General features: G+C 42.0%; 2 protein-coding genes across 5 annotated transcripts in view; one reads left to right on the top strand and one right to left on the bottom strand.

Moving 5' to 3' along the window:
* fam49a (family with sequence similarity 49 member A) overlaps positions 1-15,741 on the top strand; it is a 42,617-nt gene extending 26,876 nt beyond the window's left edge. The window contains exons 1-11 of one of the 4 annotated variants that reach the window (XM_012878102.3): positions 6,868-6,947; positions 7,237-7,316; positions 9,864-9,985; positions 10,202-10,307; positions 10,452-10,588; positions 10,692-10,769; positions 10,859-10,975; positions 11,892-11,971; positions 12,977-13,103; positions 13,192-13,262; positions 13,383-15,741. In XM_012878102.3, coding sequence (XP_012733556.2) covers positions 7,244-7,316; positions 9,864-9,985; positions 10,202-10,307; positions 10,452-10,588; positions 10,692-10,769; positions 10,859-10,975; positions 11,892-11,971; positions 12,977-13,103; positions 13,192-13,262; positions 13,383-13,446 — 975 coding nt within the window. In that variant the 5' untranslated portion in view covers positions 6,868-6,947; positions 7,237-7,243 and the 3' untranslated portion in view covers positions 13,447-15,741. Of the gene's footprint in view, positions 1-6,867; positions 6,948-7,236; positions 7,317-9,863; positions 9,986-10,201; positions 10,308-10,451; positions 10,589-10,691; positions 10,770-10,858; positions 10,976-11,891; positions 11,972-12,976; positions 13,104-13,191; positions 13,263-13,382 lie in introns of those variants that run through there. The other 3 variants (XM_036147068.1, XM_012878103.3, XM_036147069.1) reach the window with 3 other exon arrangements.
* Positions 15,742-17,631: 1,890 nt separating this feature from the next.
* On the bottom strand, positions 17,632-22,238 carry fbxo16 (F-box protein 16). The gene is made up of 8 exons (XM_036147160.1): positions 22,147-22,238; positions 21,984-22,019; positions 21,690-21,896; positions 21,458-21,613; positions 20,193-20,443; positions 19,918-20,029; positions 19,256-19,508; positions 17,632-18,104 (listed from the first exon to the last, which is right to left on the bottom strand). Exons 1-8 carry the CDS (start codon positions 22,201-22,203, stop codon positions 18,082-18,084), a joined length of 1,095 nt encoding a protein of 364 aa, XP_036003053.1. The 5' UTR covers positions 22,204-22,238; the 3' UTR covers positions 17,632-18,081.
* Between the last annotated feature and the right edge of the window lie 206 nt (positions 22,239-22,444).

Below are 22,444 nucleotides of genomic sequence, written 5' to 3'. Positions count from 1 at the left end.
CCTGAAGGGAAGAGACATGTTTAACCAGCTTGTACGGCTATGTTTGACTCAGACTGAATCTAATCCACCACTAAGGCACATCAGCCTGTTGGCACACACCGCGGTTTACATCGTCATAGCGGAGATTAGGCTGCTCTCCTGGCATTAAGATCATAATCCCTTTTTGTCCAAAAAGATGCTCAAGCGGCAGCCTGTTGCCTTCCTAAAGGGAAATTGTTAGAATTGATAGTGAAAAAAGGTTATGGCAAACTTCAGGTAGCTATGTTTACGTTGGCCAAATTCCTTGATCTGCTTGAAATGTTTACAGATTGCAGATAAAAAAGATGATCCAGATACATCGTTTATATGTGCACTAAATCAGTTAATCCGATCATGACGTACATTTACATGCACCAGGCTTTATTCAGAATACAAGCACTGTGACATGCGCGTAGTCCTCAGATTTCCCTAAAAACCACAGAACTTTTATTTATTTTTTTACTTTGTGGAACAGTCTTATACAAACAAACTGTCTTCTGAGTGCCCAGAATGGACCCGCACCACGTTCTAATAAAGCTACAGGCTTAGCAACGCATGCTGTCGGTTCTTATTAGCCCTTTATTTCAATTACTTATGTCCATTTAACATGGCTAGTGTCCAAATTTAATCAAGAAATACAAGTGATCTGAAATGAGCAGAATTCAGCTCATGGCCCCCTGAGGGGTCCTGAAGCAGAAGCGAAAATACTCGAGGTGGATGTGATGGCATTGCTGGAAAATTGTAATTTATTTTAAACCAGAGCTTCTTGTAATAGGAAGTACTTTGTAATTTTCTATTTCAGTTTTTTTTCACCAATTTTTTTTTTCCCTTTTGGTTTAATTTCTGTGAAATGTCCCCTTTTATTCACCCAGCTGAATGGTAAATAGTCTGGAAAAGAGGAAAGTCAAAGTTTCCACTTTCAATCCATGCAATGCCAGTGAATGGTTGTGAAAGAGGAACTGGCTACGCTAGAAAAATTCCCGGAGTGTTTTTCCTCCCCTGCGGTATTAGGACCAATGCCTCAACAGGAGAACGTTTCACGTAACAAAGTGTTTTGTGTTTCTGCGAAGCTCAGCGGATATTCAGCCTGCGTTTATCTTGTCGCCGCTTCTTCCCGAGTGCCGCTGATACCGCTCAGAGATTCAAGACAAATACTCCATTAATTTTTTAGCATTCTTCACACTTCCTTCTGTTTCCCTCTAAACGATTAAACTAACCGGCTGCCAAATCCTGTCATGGCATGTAGGCATTAGATCAAAATACACAAATATGTAATTTGGCATCAAGGTATTAGGGCGACCAGCCAATTGCTGTAATGCTGCTCCTTAAAATCATGCAGGGAGATGTTTGTGCTGTAGAGCAGGATTGTTGGCATGGCAGCACACACTTGATGCTCAGATGCTTTTTCACAAACGAGAAAGAGAGGCGAATCTGGAACTATGTTTCATTTCAACATAGTTATAAGCTAGAGAGGAAAGTATTCACTGTTAACCACTTTTAACATCCACAATGATCCTAATCAGTCATTAGATCCTAATAAAGCTCTTAGAGTACTTTCTATAAATCTTTTTTACGTCTACGAAACGATGCTGGAAACAAAGGCTCGTTTGATTACATGATCTAGGCGAACTTGAACTTCTCTGACAGGGAAGCCATCTTTCTGAAGGTACTTTCACTTGTCATGATTGACGAGTACTTGAGGGTAGTGAAAAGCCGTTTCAGCGACTACAACAATCGAGTGTGAGGAGGAACTTGTAGCTGCAGGTCAGACGCTGCCTGGAGGAAACACTTGGCTGCCAAAGCACATGTACTAACATGACACCCTTGTAGTAGACCTTTAGGCTTGGCTTGAATATTAAAAAATGAGGCCACACCGCCCCCTTGTGGTGCCTCATTGGCACTAGCTGAGCTGGAACTGCAGCTACAGTACATAAAGGTTGGCAATCAGTCCTCATCTGAACATATTTCTGTTAACAGGCTCAAGACAGGAACTCGGCCTGTAACAATGAAGGCTGGCTGTTTATAAGTCCGTTTCTGATGAGTTCAGGCTGAGGGACGAATCCATGGAGGGAAAAAATAGGCGGCAGCTCGCTGGAGGCTGTGCTGTGTGATTATCATGTGCGCGCTGCGACACAGTCTTTCTTTTGTTGTCTCCCCACAAACGGCAAGGAAGGTTACAACTTTGTGGGTGAAACATTTTAGCTCCTTTACACAGACCGAAGGTGCCACCCTTTAGATTTTTATAAATACGAAGAGTCTGACCGTATTGAAATCCCCTTTTCTGTTTGTTTTTGGTTATGAATCCAGTTTTTGCGCCTGCACTCATGTGCCTGACTGTGACGTCAAAGACCTGACCATAAATCTCAGCCTCTGGTTCTGCTACTGTGAGTCTCAAAACCTGCTGTGATTACAGAGTTTATGACCACCCTGCACGGCCGGGAACTTCTCCCTGGAAATTACTACTTACCTGCTGCTTTTGCCACCAGTAAAAGCTTTTTAGTACATAGCTGTAATTTAGGCCTCCACCCCAGTGTCAGGCAAAAGGCTCTAATTCAGAAGAGTAGAGAAACTGGTTCAGATTTGCTTTCCAACCCTCTTAAAAGAGAAAATGATACAAACTCACATGTAACACAAAGTAGGAGACTGAACTCCTGCGTTGTAAATGGAAAAATGGGGAAAAAAAGAAGGTAAATTTAAAGTTAAGCTTTATAGAAGAAGAGAATGACTTAATAGATAATAAGGAATATTCTGATAAAAATAAAATGTTCAAGTTAAAACAAAGAAAAACAGGAATTTACAGAACGATGTAAAGAACTGTGCAGGGATGTACCAAAGAAACATTACTCGAGAAGCTAAACGTGTGCAGTCATTAGAATCTGATAAAAACAAGATGTTCAAGGTAAAAAAGGGAAGAAAAAAACGGGGACGCACTTGATCAATACTAAACGGCTGCTGCATAGTTTTAGGGATGCTACAGGAAAAAAAAACACAATGTCCCTTAAAGACCAATCCAGAATTAGGAAGATCTAAAAGGAGCTGCTGGGGTGATCTAGATCTAAAATTACAATGTGGCTGAAGAAGTTAGGATATACATCTTCTTTTTCTAGGTGCAGATGTGAGACTTACTATCGGCAAAATAAAGAGTTACGATAACCTGCTCTAGTCTTGCTAACGGTCCTAAGGACTTTCAGAGAATGGATGTCATATCTTAGTGTAAAGAACCCAGCACCCGGAGTTTATTTGAATCAGTGATGGTGAAGAGGGGTCCACCAGTCACTCGGGCTATAGTGGAGGGCAGGCAGGTTCTTTAAATCCAGTGTTTAATCCAGACAATTTTCCAGGCAATCACAAAATTCGTTTGGTTATGCAGTCCAAAATCCAAAACCAGCGAGGCAGTATCAAAACATACACAACATTTAGAGACAGGGTACTCTGTATATTCAGACTGAGGCGCTGTAACAAGATGGCAACAGGCAATCTGGCAGTCGGCTGCGCAGAAGAAGGGAGTTCAAATGCTGGCAGTCATCAGTGTTGGGCGAGGGAAAAGAAATCTCTCTCACTGGCAGGGATCGATGATTTTATCTAAGTCAGAATTTCTCATGGTTTTATTAGAAAGGAAAACAGCATGGGACACATGTCCAGGAGAGAGTTTGCTCTTGTCTGTCCTGCTCCATTTTAACTAGACCAAACTGAATCACTCCCTTATATACCGTTGTTATCTATTCCAGACGCCACAGTTTTTCATGGGAAGGTCCTCGGAGACAAAACTAGACCTTCAACCCAGGGGAGCGCTTCCGTCCTCAAAACACTCTCCAGGTCCCAGCTAAATAAAACACATAGATATAACTCGGCAGCTACAACAGGGAAGAGAATACCTTTTTATTATCTTCAAGATTACCTAAAAACATAAAAAGTTATAGTTAAATAGTTGCTTCTCCCAAAAAGTAACTGAGCCACTCACTCAGTTACTGCACCATCAGAGTAACCAGTTACTAGGCAAAGTAAATATGCAGTTACTTTTTCCAAAATGTCAATGAATTTGAGTGACTTTACTGTTATTGGAACTTTAAAAACTCACAATTTCAATTATTAGATGTAAAATGCATGATAATTCAATAAATGGACTAAAAATCTGAATTTTAGTGGTGGGATAGGTGAGTCAAGACTCTTATCAATTTTAATACAATGGAAAAATACCCTGAAAACCATTACTCCCAGCAGTCACAGGTGAAGGCAATGGGGCAATTATGAGGTTAGATGAATTGTAGGCACTGGCTCCAACAGAAGAGATTTGAGCTTAGAAATATTTGCGTTTTTGCAGAAGAGCCCATCAGACTTAATTTCACACTGAAACATTATTCCCAAGATTCCTCCATGTTTCTGAAGGTGAAATTATAACTGTTATGTATGGATGAAAAGGTTAAAAGCATGTTGAAAGAGCACAAAATAAACATCTCACACTGGCCATCTTTTAGCTGAACACAGTTACTATCCATCCAGTATTTCATCACGTTGATGCAATTTAAGACGGCAATAGATGAGAGGGGACCAGGACTCAAAGGCGTGTAACTCTATGTGTGTATGTTTTATAAATGCATCTATGACAGATATAACCCAAGAGGCAGTCTGGGGGGAAAAAAAAAAAAAAGTTTCAAGTTGGATCCACAACCAACAAATACAGGGTACTAGAATAGCTAATTGAAATGAAACGGCCAACGTTAAGGAGCCTGTTAAGTTTATTACATTGAAACAAAATCAGAATCATCTTTATACAGCCATGACTGCACAAGCAAGGAATTTTACTTTGGTTACAGCATTCACAGTGTACAGACCTTAGTTATACAAAGGGGAGGGGGGGGGTTATATGTAAGAAACAACAAAGGGAGGCTGTAAAGGTGCAATAGACTTATTTGTTTCACAGCAGTGTTGCTGACTAATCAGGCTGTGTTCACCAGAGAGACAGCCTGGGGGAAGAAACTGTCTATGTAGCGTCAGGTTTTTCACTAATAGCGCTCTGTAGCGCCTACCTGAAGGTGAATGAAGGTCTAAACAGTTTGTGTCCAGGATGTGTGGGGTCTGCAGACATGTCAGTTGCCCCTTTGCCTGACCCTGTAGTACTGGATATAGGTCTGCCCTGATGATCAAACTGTTTGTCGCAGTTTGGACCTGGCCTGGTATGTGAAAGAGGCAAACCACTAGGTGATGGATGAACACAGAACAGGCTGAATGACGACAGTATAGAAGATGAGCAGCAGCTGCTCTGGAAGGTTGTACTTCTCGAGTTGCTGTAGGACAGGGGTGTCAAACATACGGCCCGCGGGCCGGTTCTGGCCCGCCGAACAATTTAGTCCGGCCCGGTGGCTAAATGCATTATCATTATTAAAAAAAAAAATTATAATTTCCCAGTGTCCTGTCTGGCAATGTGCCAATAAGAATTGTTGTCTTAATGCCAAAAAGAGCTCATCAGATTTGACTTTCACAAGTGGAGCAGTGCTGCTTTTGCCATCGTGCTCCGCTTGATTTATGAATGTGAATAGTTTTATTATAATTCATGCGGGGAATATCTCAAATGATATGGACACTACAATGGGGAAGTAGGAGAGGAAAGGAAGAACAAGAAGAAAAAAAGAAAAGGTGAAAGAAAGAGGAGATAAAAGGAAGAGAATGATGAAACAATTATTGAAAAAAACATGTACTTCGTTAAATTGAAAATCTGCAGTTCCTAAATTGTCCACGAGGGGCGCTGTGTTTTAATTAGCAGATGGTAGCACTGAGCTTCAGATGTGGAAAATTGATTTTAAATAATTTCTTAATTTTTATCTTTTTGATGTATTTTTTCATGTGGGACAGTGTTTTTAAGTTCCAAAAAATGTGAATAAATGTTTTTCAACATTGTATAATCACTGTGATCAGTTCTTATGCATAATGCACAAGTAAATGTTTAACTGAGTAAAAGTATTGTTGAAATTGCACATACTTTTCTTAAAAACGCTGAGGTTATTCATAATATATTATGTAAAAGTGAAATTAACTTAATATAAAAATCAACAACAAGTCCACTTTTATTAGTTCTATTTAATCTTGCAATGAGTTAACTCGTGTGGCCCTCTTGAGATCAGATTAAGCTGTATGCGGCCCCTAGACCCAAATGAGTTTGACACCCCTGCCGTAGGAAGTCCAGCCTCTGCTGGGCCTTCTTCCGAACAGTGTCTGTGTGAGGACCAGCCCAGGTCCCGAAAAAGGGTAGATCCTAGGAACCTGAGGTGATCCACAGCACACACTTAGTCATTTGTGCTCAGGGAGGAGAAGAGTGGGGCGAGAACACATCCCTGGGGGGCGCCAGTGCTGATGGTTCTGGTGTGGGAGAAGATGCTACCAAGCCTCACCTGCTGCTGCCAGTCAGTCAGAGAGCTAGTGATCCAAACAGGATCCTCCTAGGTGGTGCAAGCAAACTGCCGGGGGTCCAGCAGGAGGCCCGTGATCTCCTTTAGGTGATTTAATGACCGCAGGCATCATGGCTACAGGCCTGTGGTCATGTTGGGGTTTGTTTCTTGGGGACGGGATGATGGTGAGGTCTTTAACATTTAGACGTTGTTGCATCTCTTTCCACTGCTTGCTGCAGAAATGACGTGAAACAATCTCCATCTACTGCTGCTAACACTGTCCACCATGCCAGTACATTACAGACTTCATATTATGCTCACCAGAACCATGATGTGCACATGTTTACAGAATGTGGTCCTAATTGAGCCATTCACCTTGGCTGCTCAGCCTTTTGTTCCAGTGAATGTGTTCAGACATAGACTGTGTTTTTATCATTGACTCCTGTCGCTTTATTTTGACCATCAGGTTTGCTGGAATGGGTAACCTGCTAAAAGTCCTAACAAGAGAAATAGAGAACTATCCGCACTTTTTCCTGGACTTTGAAAGTAAGTGTGCCAGCAGTGGAGCGCCATGGGTGGAGGGAGTGATGTGTAAGCCTGCTCAGCTGTTTCCTTTCTGTCACATGGTGTTCTGCTCAGGATAAAAACCAAAAAAAAGCCTTCCTTTGCTCCACGCCGCGCTCCTGGCCTGCTGATTCTCCCTCCTCCTACGACTTTAGCGCCGCTACGACCTCCTGCTCTGTCAGATCGTTTTGTATGACTCTTTCTAACATCTACTCCTTTTCTTCCTTTCCCCCGTTGTTTTCCTCTCTCTCTCTCTCTCTGTGTCTTGCAGAAACCAAATGGGGAATCTGTTAAAAGTGCTCACTTGCACAGAGCTTGAACAGGGGCCAAACTTTTTCCTTGACTTTGAAAGTGAGCACGACTTTATTCCTGTCCCTTTTCTAATCTCCAACACTTCTTTCGTTCCCATCTGCACGTCTTTCCTTTTAGTCCGGCTGGTCAGGGGTCAGCCCATTCAACATCTCAATTGTCTTCCTTTGAATTTATAATGTTGCTCCCATTGTGCGTCGTTCGTCTTTCTGTCAATATATCCTGGTGTTTCCTCGTTGAAGAATGAAGCTGACCTTTTCACCTGTGCCGTCTGCTTTCACTAAGTTCTCTGTTTGCATGTTTAAATGTTTGATACTGACATGTATTCAGTGTTCACTGCACCAGTCTTTTTCTGCAGTTAATGTAAAGTGTTGGTTCTTCTGTCATCAGTGGCAGGAACTAGAATAAAGCTGATCTAGGCTGGAGAGTTTTGCTTCTGCCTTTTGTTGAGACCTCCCACAGAAGAAGAAAAGCCTCACACTACACCTCCACAGTGGCATTTCAGCTGTTCTCCCAGAGCAGCCAACCTCAGGCTTTGTTTATCCAGCAGAGAGGAAGAGATGGGAGTGGATGGTTTTTGAAATGCAAAACAGACCCCAGACACTCTATTATTGTCAGGGGTTTTCTATGTATAGAGCCGCTCCAGGAGATGGTAGTCAAACTGTGTGTTTTTAAGTTTCATACCGACATTGAGCTATCATATACAGTGCCCTGCAAAGGAATTCACACACCCCAGATCATGTGTCACTTAGATTGCACACAGGGGAACTTCATTTCACTAATTATGCAACTTTTGAAGGTAATTAGGATTTTAGAGAGGATTTAGGTGTTTAGTCTTTATTTTGAACAGACGAAATAGAAAAATATATATAAATCATATAGAAAACAGATATTCCTATATGTATAACAAGAAACTCAGGGTGTCACAAAAATAAATAAAATTAATTATAATCATAAATAGACACAACAAGACTGGTTCCAACAGAACTTTTAGACGCTTAAAGGATACATATGCACATGGCCATTTTCAGCTTTTTCGTTTCTCAGATCTTTTTTATACGTTTAATTTCACCAATGTAGAATTTTTGTGCAGATCCATCACATAAAAGTATTTAAATTACAGGGTGGAGCATAACAAAATTGGTAAAACGCCAAAGGCGTGAATATTTTTGCAAGGCACTGTATGTAAATAGCTGCTGTTAACCTACACTCAGAAAATAAACACTATTTCTTTAGATTTACCATCTTATTTGGTGTCTTTTTAATCCCAACCCATCTACAGATCTTTTACAGTCTGATATGAACATGCTGCTGCCTCCTCACTGCAGATGTTTACCGGTGGAAACTTTACATGCATTCATAGGGATTAAGGTCATATTGTTTCTGAGCCTTTTGGGATTTGAACAGTTCTTTTGTTAAGGTGGGCATGATAATACGTTTCAGATATTAAAAAAAAATGGGTGCACAAGTTTGGATTTATTTTGATTTTCCACTTTCCAAAGTGTTCAACATTATTCCCACAGGCTCAATTATACACATACACCCATACTAGTATTTAGATGTCATTAGACTTTGCAAAGAAAACTCCCCCTTTTTGTTGCCATCCACCCACTTCTTTCCTAGTTGATTCAAATTGGTTTCCTGGCACAGACCCAGCTGTTATCCTAGTGCACATTTCTAATGGCGTTTAGTTTGGGGCAAATCCAGAAGCTTAACCCTAGCCAGCTTTATTCATTACAGCACTAGTTTGGACGTGTTTGGGCTCATGATCCTGTTAGAACATCCAAATGTGTACAATCTCCAACAATCACACTGTTGATTTAAGGCAATATTGAAAAAAAATGCTGAAAAATGGTTTGGGAATGGATAACGCTCGCTAACGTCAAGCTTCGGTGGTGACCCCTGACCTAAGCCCTACTTAATATCTGTGGACTGAGTCAGGTCTGTGCTCGGAAACCCCCCATTTAAATGAAAAAAGTTGGGGTTTTTGACCAACATGCTGTTTGACATTAATGCAAATGTTAGTGCAAGCGTATGTATATATTTATGCTTGAATGTATAATATTGATCTTATTGGATTTTTATTTTATTTTTATTTTTTTTAAAACAAAAAAAAGTATAATTTGTACGCCCAGTTCTTGTTTTTGACATCTATTAAGTTTTGTATCTTCTTTTTAACCCCCTTCGAAAGGGGATTCTTCAAATTAATGTTAAAAGGAATAAAACAGATGACATGTACAATGGGTGGATGTGAATTTTGCACTGGATCTGCATGTGTGATCATTAAAGGTACATTTAAAATTTACCACTGCACACCCTGAATGCACAGACGCCAAGGTATTATGGTATCAAAGATTATCTTTAGGGCAGGAGATGTTCAGGAATTTATCGGTTGTTTTCCGCAGATTTTTTTTTTTAGTGAAAGGTTCTGTTCTCTGCGTCATGTAAATTATGTAATTTCACCCTTAAACGTGTGCATTCAAGCTGTACAAAGGAATGGGAAAAGATGTCATGCCTATACAGCTTGAAGTTGAGATTAACTGGTGGGTATAAATGCTGAAAGTTTTGACGGGATCGATGTATTTGCAGATGCACAGCCGACAGAAGGGGAGCGGGAGGTGTGGAACCAGGTGAACTCGGTCCTGCAGGACTCTGAGAGCATCCTGACAGGTCTGCAGGCGTACAAAGGGGCGGGGCAGGAGATCAGAGATGTAAGGAAAACACACATCAACAGCTTTTCATACAGGCACGTTAAGATTTGGCTAAACAAACAAATGAGCTTATATCTTTGTCCATCATCCCTTACTTAAAGGTCTGAGGGATCATTTTGCTGCAGGCGAAGTGGTGAATGCCTGATTTGTAATGACTCCAATGGTTTATGAATGCCAACCTGCAGCTTCTGGTGTTTCTATTCGTGCTTGTTCCAGGCGATCCAGAATCCCAGTGACATGATGCTGCAGGAGCGGGCCTGGAACTCTGTCTGCCCGCTGGTCATCAAACTTAAAAAGTTCTACAGTTTCTCCATCAGACTAGGTGTGCCACACCGCCCTGCACACACTCATACAATACATTCTCACTACATCTGGGATTTCCTGGTTAGGTAGATATCAAATGAAATAAAATGCATCCTCTGATGCATGTTGTTTTTTGTTTGTTTTGGTTTTTTTTTTTTTGCAGAGGAGGCTTTGAAGAGTTTGCTGGAATCACTGACGTGCCCACCCCTCACACCCACTCAGCATCTGGAGAGGGAGCAGGCACTGGCCAAACAGTTCGCAGAGATCCTCCACTTCACTCTGCGCTTTGACGAACTCAAGGTCGGTTTCACACAGATCCACACGCGGGCCTCTGCTCAGCGTCACATAAGACACCGTGTGTGTGTTTGTGTTGGCTGAGGAGTGTTTGGATGTCTTGATGCAGATGAGAATTCCTGCCATCCAGAACGACTTCAGCTACTACAGAAGGACCATCAGTCGAAACCGGATAAACAACATGAACGTAAGACTTTGGTTTGGACAATTGAACACGTGCCGAGAAAAGAACGTCTCTGGACCCAGTTAATTATTCTGTGCTGCTTTTGTTCACAGTTGGACATAGAAAATGAAGTCAACAACGAGATGGCCAATAGGATGTCTCTGTTCTACGCTGAGGCCACGCCCATGCTGAAGACACTGAGCACCGCTACGACAAACTTTGTGACGGAGGTGAGAGGCTGATGCAGCACAGCCATCTAAGCCGCCGTTAGGTTTTTAAGTCAAATGTAGATGGAGATCTGGAGGGGAAACATAGAATATCGAGAGTCTGTCTATGTGATTTAATCGACCTTCAGCAAGAGCGACTACTTCTCTAAAAGCAGGAAATTTGGCAGTTTGTAGTAGGCCTGGACAATAATTCAATAACGATATATATCGATCGACAGACATATATCGACAATAGAAAAAAAGAGTCAATAAAAAGTTCAATAGAATAACAGTTTTCCTTCCATTTGAATTTTAGCCATGTAGATTAATATCACCGTCGTTACATCCTCCCAACCAATCACAACGCAGACCCAGGAATGCTCCATCACCAAGCTACAAAGAGTTCAGAGAGCACGTGTTCTTTTGTTTTTTTTTAAACTTGCAGTTTTGGTAAAAAGCACTTAAAATATATGTTTTGAATTTGTTGATAATTATCAATATTGATCAATATCATTTCTATTTTATCATTATGCTTTTTTTCTATATCATCCAGCACTAGTTTTTAATTTGCAGCAACTGAACCCGGAGACTTTGTAGTCTTTAAGTCGACCCTTAACTCCTTTGGAAAAGTCAAAGTATTGAAAAATCAAGTGTAAACTGCAACTTAGCCCTGATTTGTTCATGTTCTAGGGCAGAGGTTCCCAACATGGCCTCAAATCCACAATAAAACCTGTGAAAACATGTGCTTTGAACTAGCAGCCAAGCACAGACTTAAAGTTAAATCTTGAGACATCATCTTTAATCCAAAAGCCTAACTCAGTGGCCATTAAATGTCGCTGGACCTTCGTTTTTATACATTTTATCATGTGATTATTGGTAAACTAATGGTTAAGAAAATGTAATTATCAGTAACAGAGCTCGTTTTCTTGAACCTTTCTAGAACAAAACTCTTCCGCTGGAGAACACGACAGATTGTCTCAGCACCATGGCCAGCGTCTGCAAGGTCATGTTGGAAACACCGTGAGTTTCTGCATTTACACACTCGCCTTCACATCTGGGCGTACATTAAAACGAGCGTTGGTGTCTATCTATTAAAGCCGCTGGGCAGTATTGTCTGCATTCAGACCAGTTCGTTGAAGCAATAGAGACAGTAACTGTGAATAACATTAGAAAATGCATTATGGGCCTGATCTGCAAAAGGTGTGCACATATTAAAACATGTAGAGTAATCAGCGGGTACAAAGCTTATCTTCATACCTGGCGCAAAACAATTTGCTCTTCAACACTAACAGCAGTGCAGCCAGCTCCCATTACAGCTGTCGTTGCTTTAGTTGTCGTTCATAAAAGTGAAGAATCTTTGAATAAGACGGTGAAGTCGCGGACATTTCCGGGAAGGGGTTTCCAGAACATGGACCTTCCCCGTTAATCTTGGGTGTGCGGTCATATCTAGCTTACCCCGAAAGTAAGATTGTGTTTATTCTTATTGAACATTATTACAGTGAATGTACTGTAACATATTCACTATTATTGCTGCTCTACAAGTTCCTTATAAATGAAATGCAGTCTTTGTACTAAGACACCCTGGTCCACATGAACAGACCTGCTGCGTTGGGTTAAACAAACCAGTGTGGTTGTTTTAGAAGAGTGGAGGCAACAGCAGAAGAAGTTAGCATGGCATTTATTTCAGCAATTCAAGTGAAAACTGAACCTCAGACGTTATGTTGATTCGCTATAAACAGATTGATGTCAGTGATGAGCTTCTGTCAAGTCAGCAGATTCTGATTATGTGCGCCACAGCATGGGCACAATGTAGCAGTTCTCTATTACAAATAGTTTTCTGTTTTGTTACTAAATAATTTTTCTAAGAAACTGACTTCTAAAGAAATTATTTTTCAGATGTAATATATTGAGATGCGCCTTATTTTCCTCAGATATCACACACTCTTCCTCAGGTTTAGACCCAGATTCAATGGTCGGATCCTAATTTTCTGTTGTATTGCTGATTTTTTTTTTTTTTTTTTGTAGAGAGTATTCGAGTCGCTTCAGCAGCGAGGACACACTTTTGTTCTGCATGAGGGTGATGGTGGGAGTCATCATTCTTTACGACCATGTCCATCCTAACGGGGCTTTTAACAAGTCCTCCAAGATAGATGTAAGGAGACTTTCTGGTGCTTCAATTCTGTAAAGACGAGGCCGGCTCCTGGACTCGCTCAAACTCATTTTGACTTGGTTTGTTTCAGATGAAAGGCTGCATAAAAGTGCTGAAGGACCAACCGGCAGATAATGTTGAAGGGCTCTTGAACGCTCTCAAGTACGTGTTATTTGTTTTTTATTAAAAAAAGATCATTGTTTAATAATGTTGCCTGCTGTCCGAGACCTTTGGCTCCTTGCCCTGTCTCTCTAAAGTCCACTCTGGCTCCTGTCTCCTCAGATTCACCACAAAACACCTGAACGACGAGTCCACCCCAAAGAACATCCGGACTATGCTCCAGTAACATTTTTATCTTTTTATAAATACTGATATGAAGAGGATCATTGCAACCTCAGACAAGATGTAAATGTTTACATTATTTAAAAAGGTTTGTTCTTCCTACTTGTGTGCGCCGTGCAAAAATCACACACTCCAGTTTATTTAGCCCTCTTCTGCTTTCCCACCGAGAGACCACGAGAGCGTCCTGCGGACGGCTTCTCAACGCTGTCTGAGCACAAACCGTTGCTACCCGTTAGCCTTACTGGATGTAGAAAAACGATCTTTGTAAGCTGCACTTGCAGCTAAATGAGCAAGGCAGCATAAAAATCTTCTTAAATGACACATTTTAGCTGACGGTGAAATTAGTTTAATGTTGGACTTCAAATTAGATTCTTCTGATGCAGAATAAATGCTTGTTTCTGGGATAGCGACTTCAGAAAACCCAGCTTCAGTTCGTGTTTGCGTCCCCATGCGAGATTTCTAAGAAAGGCTTTAAAGCCGGCGACCATCGCAGGAGCTCTGGTGGTCTGGACCTCGCCGTTGAAAAGAAGAACCGATGAACGTTCCTGCATGTCCAGGGAGATGCTGGCGGGCGTGTTGACCAACCAGCCATCAGGAATGAGCCAATCAGATGTTTTGTTAAGCTGTGCCAACTTTTTGAGTGAATCCCCTCTTTACAGTGCTGCCTACATTTTCCCCCACCCCTGGTAGAAAGGAATGCGTCTTTTCTTACAGCCGCTTGAGCTCACGCCGGATGAGATCCGAAAACGGCAACATTTAATATGCGAGGTAAAAGGTCGTCGATCTGACGCGCCGTCTTCTCGGCTCGCCGTGTGTGTGGCGGCAGGCTTTGAAACTCAGGCTTACCCGTGTTTTATTTCGGGCCGAACCCAGCTGGGTTCTTCTGACCAAAGCACACAGTTCTAGCTGAGATTCAGCTGAGTTCATGGTTTTAGGAAGCATATGGGTCCTGCTCCGTCTAGGGGAGGCATTTACAGGGCTGTCACCTCATACTTCTGCCCAGCACAGGCAGCGCATTTTGGTTGCATTTAACTCATTCAATCAAATCTTAATTTAAAGGTGCTCGAGTTTCATTTATTTTTTTCAAGGTTATTTAAAAATAAAATCCTTTAAAAGGGTGTATTTTATTAGTAACTGCCAGTGTTATCTCCCCTACACCCCGCAACTCAATAAATGTACAAATAAACAGCGGGATTATTTTATGGTTGTGCTACTGCAATAAAAGTTCAATTTATCTTCACTTTTTACACATCTTTAACGTCTGGCTCAATAAATCTGCCCGCCGCTTTAACTGAGAGACCAAAAGTATTTAATTTTAAATAAATTCCACTCAGTAGAGCAGAGATGTTGTTAACCCAGAGATGGAGACTTTAAAGGGCAAAAACAATCACCTGTTCTCCAAAGTGCCCTGTTGTATAGCTTTGAACTGAAATGTGTTTGGCAAGTTTGGTATGTTTTCAATTCAACCCCACCCAACAAAAAAAAAAATTGCCTTAAACGAAGCTGTTGAAGGAAAGTGAAGCGGGTCCTCCAGCTGCTTCTTTTCCTCCGTGGACGTTCCTGACTGTTCCTTCAGGCGACCCGTGTTCTCAAACTAGGATGGACAATCTGTGACTGTTAAAACTGGTTCTTTTTTATTATAAACTCTGAAGACCGTATGTGTACTAATGGACGTAAACGGTGCTTAAAATCCGCTTCCACAAAAGCTTTTTTTTTTTTAGACAACCCAAACCTGGTAGTCACTGTGGAAGTGCCGGAGGGCTGTCTCGATCGACCTGCATTGCCTTAAATACGCTGACAAAGGTCTTACCCTGTGAAGCACGGAAAAACCTTTCTGTTTGTGTTGTATTGCATCCATGAAGCCATACGTGTAAAATGACGCATAATCCTGTCCCATTATTAACGTGTCAGACTAACATCACTTTAACATCTGCTGTTCGTATCATCCGATTGTATTTCAACATATTTCCAGTAATGGGTGTGAGCCACATGTCGGATGCAATGACATGCAGATCCAGGTATATGCATCGTCTGTCTCAGCTCCGACTGAAGTGACCTCCATCTTCTGTCAGGGGCCGCGCACACAGCACTTCCCTCGTCGGCCCCCGACATGTGCGACTGTGTGTTGAACGCGAGACGTCGTTTAAAAATAATCTTTATTCTTGTTTTCTTTAACTGACAGTTCTTGTTTAATACTGTGGAGATTCCTACTCACCATTTATGGAAGTTGCTCTGGCTGTGTTCTCGCAAACTGTATGGGAGGTTTGGATTGGACAATAAAGGTGGTACATTTCTTAAAGCGTTTCTGTCCTCATTCATTACTACGGTGACATCTGATGCACTTTTTTTTTTTTTTAGATTTTTATCTATAATAAAATATTTTACATAGATGTACATCCAAATTGAGGTGAAACTTCACAAGATTATGGGCTGATTATTATTCATTAATATATCAGGCTGTATTGGACTACATGTAGGCTAACAAACTGAACCTATAGCAAAGAGGTTAAACTAATTTCTGTGTTGGGCCACTTTGGCATCATGAAGTCATTAAAAGGGCCACTTGCACCTGTATAGATGACACTTGATTTCATAATTTCATTTCAGTTCACATAGAAGTATTAAAAACATGCACAGTAACATAAAAGCAGCACACGTGCCCAGTTTATACATATAATCTGAAAAAAAAAGTATATATTGGGGTGGGTTACACTTTAAACTCATCATTTTGCATCTCTTTATGGACATTTCTGGGTTGTTTTAATGTGTTTAGTCTAGTGGCAGGATGCTGTTACTACACAGTTAAAGAAGATCAACATTTGCACAGTTTTAGCCACTTTATACAATTTAAAAGGATATATCCCTCTACTTTATAACATGATATGCCTTTTTTTGGCTCTTGAGGGCTGGATAAATTGCTTTGACGGGTCGTGAGTTTGACACGTGCATTAAACGGTCAGTGGGCGACGCAGTCGTGGAGAAGACTGCTGACTGGTCATCGACACCCTCCACAAGGAGAGGAAGCCACAAAAGGACAATGTTGAAGAAGCTGGTTGTTTAGAGTTCTGTATCCAAGAATATTAATAGAAAGTTGAGTGGAAGGAAAAAGTGTCGTAGGAAAAGGTTAAACGGGGAGAACCGCAGCCTTGAGAGGATTGTCAAACAAAATCCATCCAAGAATTTGGAGGAACTTCACAGGGAGCGGACTGAGGCTGGTGTCAGTGCTTAAAGACCCACTACGCACGGACAAACCCTACACATTGGCTACAAATGTTACTTTCTTTGTCAAGCTGCAGAGAAAACACCAGAAGTGTCTTTCAGGGGCTAAGGAGAACACAACTGGACTGTTGCTCAATGGTCCAAAGTCCTGTTTTCAGATGAAGGTAAACTGCATTTCATTTGGAAATCAAGGTCCAAGCACAGAATCCACGTTGCATTAAGTCTTCCACAGTCAGTGATGGTTAGGGGTGCCGTGCCATCTGCTGGTTGTGGTCCACTGTGTTCAGCAGAACTTAGCATCTGCTCAACAGGTGCAAAGAGCAGGTCCAGCTACTATGCTTGGTTCTGACGTTCTGGGCCTGAATTTTGGCTTTACATTACCTGTACCCTTAATCATGAAAATATGAAAACAAGGCTTAAAATATTTCACTGTGTAATGAAGCTATACAGTATACAAATTTCACTTTCTGAAGTGCAGAAATCTGCTTTTATTTCAGATACCTGTACATTGGTGTGCATACATGAGCTGAATTGAATTGAATGTAATTTCTTTTTCCATGTAAAGTTTTTTTTTTTTTTTTTTTTTTGGTGACAACTGCTCTAAACTCCAGATTTTGGGTTTCTTAAACTTGGTGTAAGAACTCTCAAATAATATCAGGTCCTGAATTAAATAGATTTCAATTTAAACGTGAGTAGCAGATTTGTTTCCTCTTACTCCCTTATGTACCCATGTGTTGCCGTCCAGACCCTTACTACTTTCATTTAGTCCACATAAACAATCCACACGGCTCATTTTCTCTCTTTCCACACTTCTTTTCCAGTATGAAATGATTAAAACTACAAATGGAAGAAACAGTGAAAGGACACAATGATTAGCACCTATAGATAAAACGTTTTTCAGTTTATAATGACATTTACTCCACCCTCTTGTGTCCAGAATGAGTTTTACAAGTAATACTTGGAAAATACAATTTACACAGAAAAAAATTGTGCAGAATGGAAAAAGAGGCCTGACCGGTTTTGCAAACATTCATCCATCCATCCATTTATTACATACTAATCATAATTAAATTTGACCCCAATGTTTTCTGACAATTTCTCCATCATTAAAAAACTGGGGGGAAAACAAGCTCAAGCCAGATATATACAAGGTTCAAATATGGCTCACAACACAAACTAATGTAACTTTTTCTTCCCTATGATGCTCAAAGATTGTTTTCAAATATAACATTTTTGTAAAACTTCTTAAGTTGATCCTCAAATTGTAGCGTCTCTTGATTCTTTGGAAAAAATGACGGGGTAGCCAGGTTTGAAAGACATAATCCAGATGAGAGATGTGGAGCCTTAATTTCAACAAGCAGTTCTCCTCCAGCTCTGCTGCTATATCGTTGTCCTGCAGGGGGCAGCATGGAGCTGCACTTCAAAGATTGAACAGCGGGGTACCTACAAGCGCAGCAAATAAACGTGTTGCAACTAAATGTTTGTTTTTTATTCAACGTTAGACACAGTTTTCTACCATTATCACGTTTTCTTACAATTGCTGCCGTTAATTTTTTAGGGACTAATTGGATGATTTTGCACATTTATTTATCTAGAAGTGAGTACCTTTGTCCCATGAATGAAATAATGACCTGTTTGAGTCTAATGAATATGATAATATTCATTTCAACCAAAGAGACACATCTCAACAGATTTCTAATTTGGATGCTTCATAACTTCACGTACTAAAGCTGAGAACATACTGCCTGATTTTGCCCCAGATTTCCAAGTCAGCAAAAGGCTTCATCAACCTGGACTAGGTAGAACAGTAGGTGTGAACTGATTAAAGGCCCAATCGCTTCATTGGCTGTTGGCTATGTTGCCAATGTAACACTGGAGGGTGGGACAGAACAAGAATAATGGCAATTATCATAGAATAGAGCTTACCAGGGGTGGCCTAAGACTGTGAGAGGCCTTTAAAAGAATAAAATAATTTGATTTGACTCCCCTCTTCCTGTTAAGGACATCACCACCTCTAACAGGATAATTGGTTATCATTTGCTGAGATGTATGTGTGAACAAACTAAGCTCAAACACCAAGACTCACCTGATTGTAACTACATTAACCCAACCACCAAACAATGAAAATTATTTCCACTTTTAAAAAGCAAACAAGCAATATCTTTACATCTAAAATGACAACTGAAGGTTGAACATAGTCTTTCATCATATTTGCCAAAAGTAATTCTATATATATATATATATATATATATATATATATATATATATATATATATATATATATATATATATATATGTGTATATATATATATATATATATGTATGTATTAATCAAGAAATCATTTAAAATGCTTCCTCTTAATGAACTTTGGCTTTGCTAACCTAGTCTTAAAAGTTAAATATTGTCTCAGGTATTGCAGTTAAGCATTTAATTCCAGCAAGGCTCTAACATTTCTAATCGGGTCACAAGCTGCTCACCGTTGTTCTCTCCCAGGGTTAGTCAGATGCATACTATATTTTCCCATGAATGTTTCTCTTACAGTGCCGTTACATCAGATTCTGCCCAAAGGAGCAGAGCGAGTGCGAAAACTTACTGGGAGTGCTCCGCCGAGAGCGCCGGGATGCCCTGAGGGCCTCCGAACTCAAAGGAGGCACCGGGGTCCTGACTGGTCCGGGTCGGATCCCCGCATTCCACTGGGTCTTGTTGAGCAGGCTCACAGCTTTCTCCCTGGTGATTGGGTGCTTCGGAGTAGGAGATGCCCACGAGGGCCGAGTCCGGGTCTGATGATCTGAGGGGAGAGGGTTAGAAGGAGGAGGCGGAGAGGAGTCCCTGGTTCTGAGGAACATCTGGCAGAACAGAGGGACAAAAGCAGAAAGTTATGGTTGAAATACACTTAAAGGCAGCTGAACACACCATCCCTGACACATGGTGGTAGCAGCATCATGGTATGGGTATGTTCTATTACATACAATCCCATAAATTATGCTTTTGAGTTTGTTTGTTTTTTCACATTTTGTAACATGACAAAATGTGAAAAGGTTCAAGGGGGTTGAATACATTTGCTAGGTAAGGTTTCCTCCTCTCCTCAAACACCATAATCAGCACAACTCTTTCTTTCTCTTCATCAGCATCAATGTATTTCCACAGACTACTTCATAATGCATGATGCCCGCTGGCGGCACGCTTCCTGATATTCAGACAAGGAGCTCACCGTCACTGTGAGCTAATGGTGGAGAGCGGCGCAGTGTGATTTACCAGTGATTTAGCCTTGCGTAGCTTGTAGGTGGCCTCAGACCGCGTTTTCCACTTTCCATCACTGCTCTGGGAGGCACCGCTGCAGCCTGGGGAGGCTTTACGTCTCATTTGGCTGGAGGGAGACGACTGGTGAAACATCATCGTCACAATGATATTTCTAAATAACTATATATTTAGGCAGCTACAGCATTTAAACCGTAGTCCAAGAGGTCAAAAAAAGCAAAAAGGTGAATGCCTAACATCGCCCTATAACTCAGCACTCATTGCTGTCTTACACCCTCAGGACCTGCTCCGTGGGATCCAGGTTGTCCAGGTAGTTGTAGCGTATTATATCCTTAGGATGCCGGTCCGAGTCTCTCCATGGTGGCAAGGCCTTTGGCTTCTCCGCTGTTTTCAGTCCTGACCTGGGCTGGATGCTGGACACTGGACGCTCCTCGCTGGCGTAGGCCAGTTCTGATGGTTGTTTGGGTCCACCGCTGCCCGCTGAAGCAACAGGGACCTCCGGCTCCTGGAGCGTCGACAATGTCTGGAAACACACGGCCATTTGTTCAGCTGTCCCGCTGAACCTTTTTCACATTTTGTCACGTTCTAACCACTTGATTTGGATTCTTATCAGAAAGACCAACGCAAAGCAGTCCCTAGTTGTGAAGTGAAACCACCTTAGGCTGCGATCGGAGCTGAACATCCCTTTGAGGCATGTTCCCACCAGCTCTCCACATCAAGACACTGACGATTTTGGCTCATCCTTTCTTGCGAAACAGCTCGAGCTCAGTCCGGTCAGATGGGGAGCGTCTGTGAAAAGCATTGTTCAAGTCTTCCCACAGATTCTCTGCTGAATTTAGGCCTGGATTTGAGTGAGCCGTTGTAACAAAGGAAGAAATGTTTTGATCTAAACCAGGGGTTTCCAACCCCGGTCCTCAAGTCCCCCTACCCTGCATGTTTTACACGTGTCTGTGCTGCAGCACACCTGATTCACATGATTGCATGACTTCCACAGGCCCCTCAATCCCTCATTGATACAAGTCAGGTGTGTATCAGCAAGGAGACGCCCGAAACATGCAGGGCAGGGGTACTTGAGGACCGGGGTTGGGAACCTCTGATCTAAACCACTGTGGCTGTATTTAGCAAGTTTTCGCTCACCTGAGCTGTGGATCTCTGCAGCTCCTCCAGAGTCACAACAGACCTATTGGCCATTTCTTGGTAAGTTTTCCGTCCTGCTATTCTCTTTTCATTGCGGGATGATGCGGACCAGTTCCATCTATGCTGATTAAATTAAACACAGGTAGACCCTGTTCACTAAATATAGTAAAATGCTGGAGGCAACTGTTGGAACTGGATTTTCTTTCAGGGTAAATACAAAACCACTGTACACTTTTCAGATTCTCACTTGTAGAAGGATTTCGTATTCATGTAGCATTCTCCTCCCCTTGCACAATTAGGCGCTACTTTGTGTTGGTCCGTCACATAGAATATATTAAAGTTTGTGGATGTGATGGGACAGATGTGGATGGGGGGGGGGGGGGGGGTCTAATTTTCTGACCTGCAGTCGGAGCTCCTGAACAGTCTCTATGTAGTGTCTCTTCCAGACGCCCTGCTCAAACGGTGAGGGCGAGAAGGCGATGCACCAGCCGAGCTTCAGACACTTGGGCATCCACAGCTGGTCCAGCTCCACTATGGCCTTCCAGCGCCAGCTCACCTTTCACACAGAGGGCAAACTTCCTTTTTACGGACCCGAAACGCGGCCTTTCTGAGCTGCTTCAGTGGTTGCGTACCTGAGCAGATCGACAGAGGCTGCGAGGGTCCAGGAAGGAGAACAAGTAGAGGCAGAGGGCTCTGGGCAGCAGGCCGGTAAAGTCTGCGGCCTGCAGGGGGAGCATCCTGCTCACGCTGAGGCTCAGGAACCTGAGCTGCTCCACAGAACAGCTCAGCACAAAGTCCTGCAGCACCGCCTTCCTCTGACTGTCGGACCACCTGTCGAACTAACGCAGATACCACAGAACGTCACTCCGCTTACCAGAAACACCCCTTTGAGATGAACTCGGCGGAGGTCGCCCTCTTGAACGGACCCATTTTGCCAGAAGGTGTCTCCTCTCGTCAAACAGCTGGGGATGGAGACCAAGTTTGGTTAAGTGACGTAAGAATCCTGCTGTTTTTAGCCGTTTGACACGTTTTCAAGAACCGAATGGGACTTGATTGAATCTCAAAAGGCGGTGTTGATGAAAAACGGACCTTGCTGTTGATCAGTGGGTGGCTCAGAGGGGTCCAGGCACTGAGCTTGGTGTCCATCTTGGCACGGCCTCCTGGCAGATATAACTCAAGCAGCATCTTTAGGAGACGCAGAAACACAAACGTGAACAATGGCACCACTGGTAAATTGCTTTTGTGTCTGCTGAACCGTTTCTGCACTCACCTGCTCGCATGTTTTGGATCCCTGTCTTGTGAAAAGACCCAATGACGACCCAGTAGCAGACTGTTCTGATGCTTCTCGCCCACAAACGTCTTTGTCTAAAATGTTCTCCTGTTAGGA

The sequence above is a fragment of the Fundulus heteroclitus genome, chromosome 15 (genome assembly GCF_011125445.2).
Source record: "Fundulus heteroclitus isolate FHET01 chromosome 15, MU-UCD_Fhet_4.1, whole genome shotgun sequence".
NCBI lineage: Eukaryota > Metazoa > Chordata > Actinopteri > Cyprinodontiformes > Fundulidae > Fundulus > Fundulus heteroclitus.
Note: the sequence above shows the minus strand (reverse complement) of the source record. Positions and strands in the feature narration are given on the sequence as shown.